The following is a 15,879-nucleotide window of genomic DNA, read 5'->3' on the forward strand; positions in this document are numbered from 1 at the left end:
TACATGGAGCTTAGAAAAATAGAGGGCTATGGGTAACCAGAGGTAATTTCTAAAGAAGTACCGGTTAGGCACAGCATTGTGGTCCGAAGGGCTTGTATTGTACTGTAGGTTTTCTGTTTCTAAGATGTCCCTGACCCTGGCACTTGGGAGGCAATATACTATTTAGGAATCTCAATCTCACCCACAGAACCTCCTGTCTGTTCCCCTAACAAATGAATCCCTTATCAACATAGCTGTTCTCCTCTCCCCTTGTTCTAAGCCACTGACGCTCAGCACCAGAGTCCTGATCGTTGTAGCTTTCCTGTGCTAGGCCATTCCCTCCCACCCCCCAAGTTTCCAAAGTGGTATATCTGCTATTGAGGGTAACCACCACAGGAGTATTCTGCACTGACCAACTATCCCCCCCCCCCCCCCCCCCGCCCAATGTTAAGAGTTCATTCAGTTCTGATTCCTTAACACAATCTGAAAGAAGCTGCTAAGTTATCAGGGACACTAGAGATCACCCTGCCTTCCCACATCCCATAAGAGGCGCATTCCACTATTCTATTTGACATTTCCACTGCTCTAACTGTGCAATAAGAACAAAAGAAAATTAAATGAAAAATTGATCTACCTACAACATCTGACTCTCCTAGCTGAAGCCTCTATGAACCAAAACCTCAACTCCCCACTCTAACACTAGCTGCTCTCAGTGGCCACCCACTTAAACCTAACATCTTTTTATTGGCCCTAGTCAAGTGAATAATTATGTACAATTCAATTTCTCGGGGACTGTGGTGCACATAAATTTCCTGACCTCCCCCACTCGTCTTTTGAAATCTACCACTATGCACAGTCCAACTTCTCATTGGGAACTGAGTTGCGCAGAATGTCTAAACAGATGGAGCACAATTCATGTTTTTGTTAAGACCTAACAACATGAGTTAGTCTGTTAAAATCTGTAACGCTTTACTTGGAAAGATCACTTTTATCTTTACACTCATAAAAGTCCATGTCAGTAATAAATGTCAACTATGCAGAATTTACATTTTTCCGAATGCTGCAAGCAGCTTGTAAAACACACATTATAGTCTATCAATTAATCCCAGTTGGCTGTGAAGTCATGTTGGTCAGTGGCCTGAAAGTGGTTAAAAGCCAAAATCCTGGTGGGCAGACAGAAATGAGACCTAAAATAAAATGTGCATGGATTATGTAGAAGAAAATAATTATTCTTTGGCAAAATCTTTGAGCCAGATCCTAAACTACTGCAAATTTTGTAGAGTTTCCATTTGAGGCTACCGAAGAAGTCACTGAATTTCAGACAGTTTAAGATTTTAAATAACTAAATAATTTTACTGAATGATAATAAAAACAGAAAATGCACTCCAAAAACAGAATGAAAAACCAAAGGAATGAGTCCCTACTTGTGAAAATATTTATCCAAAATGCTTCAAATTTTCAGTGATTTTTGCAGACAGAAAATATGTGCCATCACTTGTACAAAGCTTAAGCTAAAATGTATGTCATCCACTTCAAGCAGGGTCCACTTTAAAAATAATCTGGCTTTTTCAGATGCTTCTTGTTCTAAAAAAAGCTATAAATACAGATCACGTGTGTCTCATATCTAGTCACATGGAGTTGCTTTCTTTGCATAGAACTGAAATGTGTTCATAAAATGTCTTTGGAGCAGCTTGTTGAGAACACTTGCTGATACCTTCCAATAATAGCACCAAGTCTGTCAATTTGATGAAAATGTTTCCCATTGTGTTAAGAAACCCAATCCTCAAATGAAACTTATATTTGAACTGTAATGCCAGTGATTAGAGACCAGGGTTCTTACAAATATTTAATTTTCAAATTAGTTATTACTGGAAAAGCGTATTATTTTCTAACATTTTCAATTCCTTGAAATACAATGACAGCAAACCATACTGATGGAACTTCACAAGTTTTATTTCATGGGCATCTGATATTCATAAACCAAAGTTCAAGTAGTGGAAGTGGATAAATTTCCAGAAGGAAGCATGACCTTACTTCCTTATCTCCCTTACTGATTCTGAGGCCAATAGATGTGTTTCTTACTGTCATTTGGCTGAGATCAGTATCAACTTAATGCTCCACATGGCTCAGTTATATCAGAATTCCAGGGGCCTGGGCTTAATTTTAGCTTCTGCTACCATCTGGGTGGAGTTCTTCTGTAACTTTATTGGTTTCATCCCACATCCCAAAAAGATGCCGGCAGCCAACTGGCCTCTTTCTCCAAGTTAACGAGGATATGCAGACAAAGTGGTTTGAGTACAGGGTGATCAGGAATGGGAGTGCACCCCAGGAACTAATGTAGAAACAATGGTCCAAATAAACTACTCGTCTGCCATTATACAATTTAAAAGAAAGGTTATCTTTGCCATATGTAGATTTTTTAAAAAGCATAGTGAAAAAACATAGTGCTAGTAGCTTTCCTCTATAATAGCACAGGCTTGTCAAAGGCCTTCTGAAAATCCAAGTAAGTTCCACCACTGAGATGGTTGGATAATGATTTATTCCTGCTCACAGATGAGTGCAGATATAAAAATCTGAGCAGCAACAGATGGCTTTGAAATGTGCTTTTATATGCTATATACCATGTAACATTAATAAGACCTCACACCTGCATTTTAGTCAGTGATATTCATAGGACCTTCTCAGAAGGGATTTAAAACTTCTCCATAGTGCAATGGGAAGGTAAACAATGCTACTTTATGAATTAAAAATAGAAAATACAAGGACTACTCAGTCCTTGGTCAGGTAGCATTTGTAGAAAGATAAAAAGAATCAACATCTAATCTCTTCATCTTTTACTACACATTCCTGGCATTTTTTGTTTTTGTTTCAGATTTCCAACAGCTGCAGATTTTTTGATATGCATATTCTACTTCACACATGTTCTTGTCATAGATTTAGGAGTCTCCAGTATCATCAAGGAAAGATGTGGGCATATTGGAGTGAATGAAGATGAATGATTTTATGGTGTTGCCAAGAATTGGAAAGTTTTAACTTGGCATTCTCTGGAACAAAGGATAACAAAAGAAGATTTAATAAGAATGTATAATGTCAGAAGATGCCTAGCTTAGAGTAAACAGATTATCTAAGTCCCTTAGCTGAGGCATCAAAAATCAGAGACAGGGATCATAGCTTTAAACTAATTATTGTTAGATGAACAATACACTGGACAAAGAGAAACACAGGGATTGTTTACTTCTGGAAATCTCTCTTATATTAAAAGCTGAACTGCTCGTCAAATTTAAAAAGTGCCTGGATGTGCACTTGGACAAGTAATGACCTCCAGCACGACATGTCAAGTGCTGGAATATGGGATTTGGCTGGCAGCTCTTTTCTGATTGGCACAAATAAAATGTATAAGTCTGCATCCTTCTGTATCTTGCTGATCGCACATGGACATCAGTTCAGCGAAGAAGCTAAATATTACAAAAGAAATTTTTTAAATCATATGAAATTCATGACCAACTTCAACCTTGTCTGCAATGCAACCAATTTATTATTAAATTAGCTGTAAATTTGCTACATTAGGCCAAAAGTTAAGTAGCTTGGCTGGCAATAGCAAAATTCTCTTAATACAAAAACCTTAGGGACAGCAAAGACAGTGGTAAATTTGAGATAAATTGAATATAATCTTTCTCCACTGAACCTTTGACACCTGCCACTTTTCAGAAAATGAATGACCCAGATTTTTTGATTGAACGGCAATAGATTTGCTGTCATTATGCCTTAAACCTGACAGGAGCTTCTGAGTTATGGGCCTTTGGATTTAATACTGAAGTATATAAATTGCAGTCAATGGTTCCCTGTTTCTCTAGTGGAAGTGTTTTTGCAGCCTTCTCCACAAAGAAACTACAGTTTCAGACAGTCATTAACTTTGCCTCATCCTAAAAAGGTTCTGCTTTTATGTACAAGGTGTGTGGTGCAAATTTCAAAATCCTAACTAGTTACTGCTTTGTGAACGTCCTGGCCCAAAAATCTAAACATAAATTCGGGAATTGTATATTTTTGAAATTCATATTTCGAAAGTAACAACTTACAAACATTTATGGAAATATTTAAATTTCAGCTTTTACCCCATTTCCAAGTGTATATTACAACCTCAATTTCACTGTGCATAAAATGATTTAAAATACAAGTTACCTTTGGATTTTTCCTCCCTGGTTCGATGTCTGAGAATTCTTTAGTATTACTGATCAACCAGCCACTTCTGGTGGACCTCAGTCATAATAACCACACCACCCCTCTAGAACTACAAACAACGGAAATGAGGAAGATCAATTCCACAGCTTTCACAAGAAGCTGGCAGCTAAATGACAAAATTAACAGTGATTCCTGTGCTATTGTCTACATTGAAGTACTGAAAGTAATGCCTCCTACAGGCAATACCTCACAAAACTCTGAGCAAACAAATTCCTCCCCCCCCCCAAGTGCAAAGTAAGAGTTTGAGTTGTCAAAGACCTTTCTTTCATCAGTTCTGTTTTTAACAACCCCCATTTCTCTCCCCTACTGAAGATCTCACTGCTGATTAATATAGTATTTTGCTTCCATACTTGGTATTAGTTCACAAAATAAAGTAAGACCTTGCACTCACATGTGGGAAACAGGTCCATTTATTATGAGGAAAATAAAGCAGTTTGTAAAGGATCATTTTTGTACATTTGTACAAAAGGAAAATAAATTACAGCATTTATATTGCACAGACTGACCTTTGCTTTATGCCAGTAATATTCAGGAACTTCATGACTGATAGCCTCATCTTGTAACACATTTTTATTCTTCTCACATAAACAGGTACAAAACTTCTAAAAATGTTGCTAGTCTGATGTGACAACCATGTGAATAACAGAGATGGTAACAAGGTCCAGATGCTGAAGGAGATTCACCAGCTTTTCCAAAGCTATTAAATATTTTAAATTGATTTGGATAAAACATTGTAGAATACAAGATTTAGAGCTGGGGGGGGGAACAAAGATGGAATAAATACTCATTAAACATAATGATAACAGCAGAAGTCAAACAGATATCAGCAACTCAAGAAATATGACATGAGGATGGAGATAATGAATCATTAATACAAATGGCTTCAGCTCTGCAGAAGGAGCATGAGGAAAAATTGTACACTTCAGAGAAATGAGCATAAGACATAATTAATGGGAATATAACAAAATTAGTTGGCCAGGTGAAAGAGAAACTGGAGTAATATCATTAAAACATGGATAGATGCCTTCCTATATTTTTTTTTAAAAGGCCCAAACAAAAGGAGATAGTGTCAGATTTGATTATGGGAACAAACACTCACATTCTTAACAACTTATGTTCTCAGTGTTATTTTTATATGCACTGTTTGTCTTCTTTTGCATATTGGCATTTGTCAGTCTCTCTCTGTTCATGTATAATTTCTTTTCATAAAATTATATTTCTTTTATCCCTTGTAAATGCCTGCAAGAAAATGCGTCCTGAGATAGTATAAAGTAACATAGGTGTCTTTGATAATAAATTTGCTTTGAAATTTGAACAAGTCTAGATCTGATTAGAATACCTTTGTAACAGTGACCAATACAGAATGGCCCGGAAATTAATTAGCACTACTAAAACAATGCTCATTATGACACAACATACCAGCTGAAAGTGAGCTGCTGCCAAGTTTCAGTGTCCAAAGGCTTTGAGTCCAAAGGCTCCTAACTGCTCATTACACATTTCCATATTTAGGGCAAGATGGGAGGTGTTCAGGAGTTTGGACGCTGTTGGAGATTGACAACTATCTGGAAGTAAGTGTGGATACAGATGGAGGTTCTCAGTGTCAAAGTCAGGGTTGCAAGATCTAGGACTGCAAAGTAGGTCAGGGTGGGGGACGGAAGTAGTAATGACAGCATGAAAGATTAAAGGGGATTTAGACTAGTTTCCAGTGCTGGGTTGGGGCTTGCTTAAGGAAACCCTCTTAAATAGTGCTGATTTTTTCATGCAAACTTGATTGTTTTATGAGTGCAAAATGATGGCTGTGCCTCAGAATAACATGATCCACTTTCCGAAGTTACACAGGGAATGGTTATCCTATGAACAACTGGTGCAGAAATTGCATCAGGTTTTCAAGGGTCTATTCAAATTTCTGAACTGTTACAATAGCATTCCACTGTATAAATAAATGATTTCTATATATACTGAGATAAAGTATTATGGCTGAATTTCCAGGCCAATGTGTTCAGGATAATAAGTTGCAAATTACAGATAACTGATTGAGGATGAGAAAAAAAAACTTGTGAAAATAACATTGATAAATAATAATATACAGACTAGCAATGTTATACACTTATATTGGCATTCAAAGTCCAGAAGCAAAAAACAAATGAGGCTCTAATGAGACATTTACAACTCAAAGCATTGAAGAATAATAGGGTCAGAAGTGTAATTTACAAATTAAATGAACAACTAAGATTAAAAACAGATCAAAATAACAGTGGAACTGGTTAAATACGTTATTTAGAAATGAGTGAAAAGTAGATGAGGAAACATGACATGAGGAGTAGATGGGATAAAATCCTGAGAAGTGATAATATAAAGATAGGTGTTAAATAGTTATTTTGCTTCCATATTTACAAAAGAGTTTTCCGGTGGACAAGGCATCAAAAGACCTGATTATGTTAAATGTACTTGGACCACCTTTGAAGGAGAAAGCTGAGTAAACTAATCTAATTCTCTAGTTACAACTCCTGGTTTAGATTGCATTGGTACATTTGAAAATAATCTAGAGATAGAAGAGGCACTATTAGAAATCTTTTAGAAAATATCTACATTAAGATTTCATATTTTTTAAAGGGACATACATCATCAATAGGGAAGACAATTGGGTCACTTCTGAACAAGAATTATGGAGAAAAAGGTCTCAGGACTATAAATGGAAAGAAGTATGGATTTGATAGGAATAGTACATATTATGAAAGGTCAAAATGAGACCATTTACAGTGAAAAATAATTAATGAATTCTAAAGAGATTCACTTCTTTCTGAAGCCCAAGTTACATGCCACTTTGAAATTAAGAAGCTTAAGGTGCAGGAGCAAAGGGATCTGCAACTGCAAGCAAACACATCACTAAAATGCTTTATTGGTAAAGGCCTCAAAAGTAACCAATACTTGTTTACCTCAGTTAGTTTATACAGGGTGTAATGTTCAGCTCCAGTCATCAAAGGATAATTTCAAGATCTGAAAATAATTAAAAGGATCACAGCAAAAAGATAAAATTCATCAAGAAGTTATCAACAGGCTAAGCCTTTTTTTCTCTTGAAGGCTGAGGAAAAACCAGGCAGAGGTATTTTTAAATGATGAAAAGTTTTGATGAAGTAGATTGAGTTTATTTCAAATTATAAGGTCAATAACAAAGGAAAGGGGAGTTTGGAAGAAACATTTTCCCCCAAAAAGCACTGAGAGTGTTGAACTCGTTAATCCAAGTAGTACATTGGCAAATAGCATTGACAGAGGAGTCTGAACGGATTTTATAGATTAGATGAAGTTTCAAAGGAGAATGAGCGGAGCACAAACAGCAGTATATGCAGGATTAAAGCATTTAATCTGTTACATTTTTATGTTACTTAGCATCAATCATATTCAAGACAGATTATTTCCATCTCACTCACATGCTAATTTCTTCATGTTGCTGATTTATTTTTATCTACCAATTCTGATAGTTGGTATTTGCAACCACTGCCAATAACAAATGGAAATTGTTTTCCAAACCACCAGGATTCTGATCACTTGAGCAGTCGGAGGCTGCACATTTATCAGTGCCACTTGGCCTTTGTTGAATCCTCCTTTTCTGCACCGTTGTCACCTACCAATGCCCACCCACAAACAATGCGCAACTTAATAACTCAATTTTCAATTAAACGTTGTGTAAATTTTTTGCATTTAGATATATAGTATATTCCCTAACTTTCAGCGGCATTATTGACATAGTTGAAAAAGGAGAAAAATTACATCAACTGAAAAAGATTTCCTGAATTTTAGATCATTTGAGCATCTTTAATTACAATTGATTTTCTTTTAAGTTGTATAAACAGCATTTCTTTCATGATAAATATGGCTAGGCTCATCCAAGTGAAACTTTCTGCATTCTATAATATTTCAAAAATGCCCCAGTACAATGTTCTAAATATTCAAATTCTAGCTTAGCCAAACGGGTACACTTATTCCACAATGCTCTTTTGTCTATTTTGAAACTGTGGTGGTTTACTACACTTATTAAATGTTTGACTCAACCAGTCACATAAAGATCAAGCAAAGACGCATCATTCAAACAAAAGTGCTCAACTCCTCTCCCCCACATACCTTGTGCTCCTCTAAATGTGCTTACCACATTGCTTCTGCTCTACTGCTTTTTGTTGTAAATCATTTTTGGGATGTAGTCAAAGGTGAATAGATGATTGACTGCCCATCCACAAGGCTTTGCTGACAGAAGATGAACTTCTATTTTACATAAAAATCATTCTGCTTTTCCATTGACCATCCATACATTTGATACATATCCCTGTTTATTGATCAAAATTAGAAAGGGTTTGGGTATTTTAACACCAACGTATAACTAATTTAAGCATATTTTAATACAAAGACATTTTGTTCTACCAGTGAATTTTTCATCCATTTCTTTTACCTTGTTCCTTTTGTTGTGTCTTCCTGACCCCCCCTTATTAACAACTTTATTTTTTTTAAGTGCTAACCACTCCAAGTTCAGAATGTTTTGCTTTTATTTTAGAAGAAAAATCTAGGTTTCTATCTCAAGGTTCCAAATTATGAGAGCAAATTTAAGTATCTGGGCATATTTTTACTGGAAAGGAGACTTCAATTTTCCAAGAAATGTTCTCAGTATTACAAAGCACACCAAAAAAATTAATCCACACAATTATTTACACTAAGTATACTAAGAGACAATTTGAAGTTAACAGTGTAATTTTAAAAGCCTAAAACTACTGCATACAAAACTAGAGGGAATCAAAAGTCTAATGAGTCAATTTCCTGAAAAGATGTAGGATGTAGGGTAAAATTTATTAGCAGCAAATTAACCATCTCTATTGGGTAAAAAGCAATTTTGAGTTCCCCAAACTCTAAGAGTGTAAAAGTTTACTGTAATCACACTTTGAAACACACCATACTATTCTCTACAATGTTTGCTGGTACTTCAAATTTATTCATTGCCATTGACTCCATCCACCAATCTCACAAATTACCTCACAGTGAATCAAACTATTTGTAGACAGACACAAGCAATTCCAAGCTCTATAACATTACTTGTTTCTATTATGACTTAGCTCATCTGATAAAATCTTCACATTACCCTTTAACAACCATCTTAACACATTCCTGGCTGGCTTTCATCACTCTTGGTCATTGAAAAGATTGCTGGTCGTGTGACATCTTGCACCAACCCATTCAGCCCTACATGACAAATAGCTCGCTTAAAATAAAAAGTTTACCCTTGTTTTCAAATGCTTCTCTTTTAAATCCCCTCTTCTCTTAGTAATCTCATACTCTCCAACCTTCCAACAAGTTTTTGCTGTTTGCTCTTTAGAAGCTGTGAATTTAACAACTCCACTATTGGCAATTGGATCTTCAGCTCTCCTCCTCTCAAGCCTTTGGCCATCTGTTTAAATTTCACCCTGTGTGAAGTGTTTGAAACAGACTGCTATGAAGCAGCTGGATTATTTTTGGTGTATGGATGCACCAAATAAATAGTAATATGGTAGTGGTTGCGAATTGACAAAACTTTTTTTTAAATGATTGGGGCGCTTTTGTACTAAAGCAGAGAAGTTATGAAAAAACGCATACCAAAACACCAGTGAGCAGGAAGCGGTCTCCGGGAAGGAAGACTTAGATAGTGGGCAAAGGAGTTCTACTAAAATGCTATCTTGCCCCTCGGAACTCAGTAATCAGAATCTTGAATTATTCACCTTACAATAAGGTTTAAACTAACACATTTTTAAAAGTTGCAGATGATTTTGACTATTTGTTTTGATATGGTAGATTAATGGAGAATACTTATCAAATAGATAGAATTAAGTTGTTTCTCCCATTGTCAGCAGAATCAATAATCAAAAAGTCATACAATATAAGCTAACTGGTAAGAGAGTCAGGTGAACTGTCCACCCTCCCCCCCCCCCAAAAAAAGAAGTGAATTATGAAAGACGTGGCCTGACTCCCAAAATGGAAGTAGATAAACTCTTTAAAAAAAACTGGATTATAGATAAGAGCAATAGTATGACTCTTTCAAAGAGCCGGTCCAATTGTGAATTTTTTTAAAAAACCTGCGAATGCTAAAATATTTGATATATACCAGAAATTCTGTAAACACCCAGTGGGTCAAGTAGCATCTGTGAAAAGACAAACAGGTAGCATGTTTCAAAACTGAAGAAGGGTCTGACCTGAAATGAGAATGCTCTTTCTATAGACGCTGACTGACCTGCAGATTGTTTCCAGTATATACTTTCCTTATCTCAGCCCTACTAGATAAAATTTCTTCCTTCCACACTAAATGATTTTACAGTTTATGAACAACACAAGATCTCCAAAGGTATCTTCAGAAGAGAAGCAAAGCCTTTCTGACCCTTGGCGGTCTAATGTTTCACTATTTGAAGACTTTTAAGCATTCTTTCCATTAGGCCAATTTCAAATATCATGCTTCATATAGTGAATCTATTACTGTTTATTCTTTCAATGTTGAGATAACATTTGCTGTTTTTCAGTCTTCAGGAAAAACTGCTATACACGATACTTCATTTACACCCTTCAGTGTTTTACAACTTTGTTTACTCTCACTGTATTTTTTCATTTCAAAATGCTACCTTACATTGACAGTAGATTTCCAGCCACTTCTCTGCATATCACACTATCTTATGTCATCTTGAAATATTCCACAGACCTACCTACTATTCTCAACAAACAATGAGATTTCACACCAATTGCACAAGTCTAAAATGGGCATGTACGCCAAAAATATATTTGATTCTCAGAACACACTACTAAACCTTTGCCAATTTTTTCTACAGCAAAGAAGTTGACATTGGAGTATGTTTGAGCAGGCAAAAGTTATGAACCATCTCAAATATTGCTGAGTGCAGAGCAAGTTTGCAGACCAAATTCCTGGAGATTTTCAGATGCCCTATTCAGAAAAGGAATAGCAAGGAAAAGGAAACTGATTACTTATTCTATGAGCTAGAGAAGTCAAAGGCTTTCATGTATAAATCAGGCTAGTAGATACGAGCAAAATAGCAAAGCATTGCAGGCAAATCTAACCTAACATTCAACTGGACACCAGAACATTTACTGATCAAAATATGGTTAGGGAATTTTGAGTATCTATTCCAATGAGAACCAATATGAATCCATTAAATATGTAATTTCTTTGTCATTTTAAACATTGCATGTATTTCAGCTTTTTTTCTACACAATTGCAAATTAGCTATTACTCTGGGAAATGCACAATATGATGTAAATAGTACCTTTGGAACAAAAACTAAAACACAACAGTGAAGTCACAAATTCAGACAGTTTGTTGATGCATTTTATTGTGAGATGGGTAGTCTGGTATAAAACTAGAAAATGACTATCATGTAACTAGGCAATTAAAAATAACTTCTGGCTTGTATCAGATGTAGAGGAATTCTAAAATAAATTGGCACAAAGCAAAAAATGTTATGTTGTTCCCAACACTGCGCATGACTTTGTGATTTGGCTGAGGATAGTAATAGAGTTCCACGGTTACACAGTAATTGCAAATAAAACTGCAAAAAATACCATGTTGTATATCGTTATGCTTGAAATTCAATAGCCCAATGTATTAAAAGTGAGGCAGGGCAAATAACTGGATTCTGAATGTAAAATTCATACATTCTCATTTGAAACTCTAGTTCTACAGTCCAAGGCAAATAATACTGTTACATAACACTGTTAAACAAAATTTGATTGCAAGAGAACCAATTGTATTTCTGCTTTGAATTCTTATCAACCTTCCAAATCATTTTTCTTACTAAAATATATTATTGTATTAATACAAACTACAGTATTATACACTACATTGTGTAATAAATAACAATAAAGAAATATAAAAATAAGACACATAAATATAAAAGTTTTCTAAAACTAAAAGGTACATGTGTCAGTAAGTAGGGAAGTAGGGTATTAATACTGCCAGGTTCAAGGGCATACAGTACAAAATTTGCACAAACATAGGAAACTAAAATGTTATTATAATTTGAATTAAAATAATACTGAAATAAAATCAGCTAACACTGTTAATAACTTGCACCAAAGCAAAGGGCTGGTTAGAGCCACATTTCCATAATACTGATTTATAAATGGCACTTGCAGCACACAGGTCTTGCATAAGGCCAGGGGGATACAAAGCTCCATACCATAATCCTCACTTACCTAAGTATCACTAGTCACTAAAACACCAACTTCAGTTCTCTCCAACAATTATACTGTTAGTTCTTACTTTGAAGACTTGGCAACGGACTGCTATACATCTAACTACAAGTCTTACCACATCCTTCTCAAATTTATTTTTCTAGTAGCTGCTTTAAGGCTAACATTATGCTTCAAATGAATTTACACTCTAAAATAAGGTCAACTAATGTCATCAATTACTACCTTCTAGTGCGATACTGATAAAGGTAGACAATAATACTTAGGAGTATGTTAGATACAAGTATAAAGGGAATTCTGTAGTGCAGAAATTTTCACATCCTTTTAAACCAATGAAATGTTGAAAGTCAGCAATGGAATAGAGAGTTGTAGTACTATAAATCTACTGTTGATACTTTCATCTGTAATAGAAATTTTCATAGAAATCTCTCCCAGCTGTACAGTGTTGAAGTTAATGGGATACATGAATGGCAAAATGAAGAGCAACACAGGTAAACAGGTAATGCAGAATGACTGGTAGCAAATTCTTTTAAAACCTGTTGGTTTGCCTTTTGAATCAAGACAGTCAGTTTATGCAATTCCTTACTTGCAATTTTTTTTGCATTTTTTATACAAACATCATTCCTAATATCTTAAACAGTTCACATGGTAAATTGTTAATTGTTGAAGTTCAGGCACACCGGGATTTCTACACAGTAGTGAAGAGAAAACATAGCAATATAGAGTGTGTTTCTGGAATTTTTTTTAAAAACATGGTACAACACTAATTGCAGGACATTTCTTCTCCAATTTAAGTTCCTGATCAAGTATTCATTACATTTTATCTGGCGAATTAGCTTCCAAAACTTGCAGATTATTTACTGTATCTTCCTGCTCCACATCACTCATCGGGTCTGTTCTATTTGCTTCTTCAGCTTCCTCTTCTGATTCCTCTCTCATTTCCTCTCCACAATTATCTTGTATTTCATCACTTTCTTTCTCTTCCTCCTCCTTTTCACTTTCATCTTCTCTTGCAATGCTGTCCTTGTCATCTGAGTCCACGTGGGAAGGAGAGGTCCTGATGTCTGTATACTCACTGTTGTTCAGTGAGTCAGGCCCAGTCTCCTCTTGCTCTGTTCCTTCACGTTCTTCAGCTTCTCGCTTACAGTATGAATAGCGATGGTTCATGTGCTGTGAATAGGAGCCTGAATGTGAGAAACGCTTGCCGCATTTATCACACTGATAAGGTTTCTCTCCAGAGTGCAGTCGCATGTGTTCAATCAAATGGTGTTTGTGTTTGAAAGCTTTCTTGCAAATCCCGCATTGATGAGGTCGCTTACCTGGCCAAATGAAGATATTAGAAATAAGCAGTTTGCTTAAAAGAAAACAAATGTTGTTACCCTCACAAGGTTTAATCCCATTAACAGTTACAGTGCTCTGAGTATATTAATTCAGGTAATAAAAATATAATCCCCCAAATCCTTCTGCATGCTTTGCCATTTTCCTTTCCCTTGAAACAATCTTCCAAAAATCAAAATCCATATATTTAAATGCTTCTTAAAATGGCTGTCAATTTTTCTCCTTTCAACCACTGTAATCTTGAACCATACTTTGAAGTTAAATATTTTGTGTTTTTTAAGTAAAGAAATAAACATAACAATAAGCAGATGCCGCTCAGGTGGGGTTCAATAATACATCAGGGCATGCAGGTGTAGTGGCTGAGGTAATGGACAAGTATCCAAAGTATTCTTTTTGTTCTTTCTTTAATCAAAACAAGTTTAAGGGCTCCTACTGGTGCAGAAAAACATAGCTGTATAGGGATTTAGACTCAAGTAGGTTAAATACATCTGGGATAAGAAGCTTCGACCAGCAATTAAAACCTATCTAGTTTACTATTATCCTTGTGCACCATTAGTTCCCCAATACATGATGCACAACCTGAGGTTATGAGAATGCTGCCGAATCATTCTTTTGCCAAGTTCACCTGCAGAGCTCATGCCTGTGTTTGTTCTTTGTGGGTTTCATTTCCCCCCACAAATTAATACAAAAACACTAACAATATTGAATACATTCCAATAATTTCATTCATGTGCTATTAATACAAAAATGTTAAAATTTGAGAGGTACAAATGCAAAGTCATCCTAAATGTATGATCTATATAGAGACAAATTCAATAATCGCTTTGATTTACAGTTAGCAAAAATGTTCCACTAATGTCAAAAAGGCAGAGGCATTTATACATTTGTGGAACATAACTCTTACCCCTACCTGGTGCTTACATTTAACTATCACTGACAACTTGACCACAGCACAAGCCCCAACCATTTACCGGCCATTAGTCCCTTACCATTTCTAACTATCCTCCATCCCAGCTCTCAAGTAGCACTCAATGTCCATATAGCTGTCTCTGGAGATAGCAGCAAAGGATTCATGAATGATATATTCACTTGCGCTTGACTGCAGTTCTCAAGGCAGCATACCCACATGGGTGGACTTGGATTACTAGGCCAAAATCTACTTTCCTGGATTGAAATACTTCTGGTACAACATACTGCACAATATACATCCTTTCTTACCTGTATGTTCATACTTGTGTCTTAGGAGAGAGCTACTCTTTTGAAATATTTTATCACACAGATCACAGGCATACATTCCATTTTCTGTCTTTTTTATTTTCTTACGTGGCGGCGTAGAGTCTGAATCATTCTGATCATCAGTATTGGGCACACTTCCAGAATTCATCTCTTGGCTTTCCTCCTTCAGGAACACAACCAGTTTTCAGACAACAATGACATGTAGTACTTATTTAGTGATACCCTTCACAATTTTAAAATTTTAGTTCTGATTTCACAATGAAGAGAGAGATCATAAAAAGAAAAGACCTAAAAATTCTTCTGCATACAGAAAGCTGTTCTCACAATGGATCAAATCCTGCACAAGTGTACACAGAAAGCTAATCTCTTCCAGTGAACAGGGAAGTTGATATCCATTATGGGAATAACCTTGTTCCTTTAAATGAAAGCTTCAAGCTTCACTCAGGGGATGCAGAAACTGGAGCACAGTGTCAACTCTGTATATTAATGCAAGTGCAATCAGCTGTGGATGCAAGAGGTGAGCGAGCAGAATCAGGACTGACAATCAGGTACAACATCAGCAGTTCGACCAGGGATCAATGGGGATAGGGGATGCCCAAAGGAGACCAGGGGTGTGTGAGAAACAGGAGGGTAGAGATTCAGATGGCTTTGAAGAACAAATTTCAAAAGGGGATTTAAATGCATGAATATCCAGTTTAGTTTCCTTTAATTTGCAAGGAAGTAGGCCTACATTTACTTTGAAAACATCTTCTGAAAATAACTTAAAATATGTTAAACTTCACTTGGTACTATGTGGTACATAAGCATAGCATTTACATTGAGGGCTTAGAAGAAATTTGACATTTGTCTGCTAACTATGCAATGAGCAAGCTGTTGTGT

The 15,879-nt window shown here is 35.9% G+C and overlaps 1 protein-coding gene across 4 annotated transcripts in view; it reads right to left on the bottom strand.

The window, feature by feature from the left end:
* Nucleotides 1-10,183: 10,183 nt before the first annotated feature.
* zeb1b (zinc finger E-box binding homeobox 1b) overlaps nucleotides 10,184-15,879 on the bottom strand; it is a 137,761-nt gene continuing 132,065 nt past the window's right edge. For 3 of the 4 annotated variants that reach the window (XM_059971981.1, XM_059971978.1, XM_059971979.1), the window contains exons 8-9: nucleotides 14,983-15,163; nucleotides 10,184-13,745 (exon numbers count right to left, since the gene is read on the bottom strand). In XM_059971981.1, the coding sequence (XP_059827964.1) occupies nucleotides 13,240-13,745; nucleotides 14,983-15,163 (687 nt within the window). In that variant the 3' untranslated portion in view covers nucleotides 10,184-13,239. The remainder of the gene's footprint in view (nucleotides 13,746-14,982; nucleotides 15,164-15,879) is intronic. The other variant, XM_059971980.1, reaches the window with a different exon arrangement.

The sequence above is a fragment of the Hypanus sabinus genome, chromosome 6, assembly GCF_030144855.1.
Source record: "Hypanus sabinus isolate sHypSab1 chromosome 6, sHypSab1.hap1, whole genome shotgun sequence".
NCBI classification, from domain to species: domain Eukaryota; kingdom Metazoa; phylum Chordata; class Chondrichthyes; order Myliobatiformes; family Dasyatidae; genus Hypanus; species Hypanus sabinus.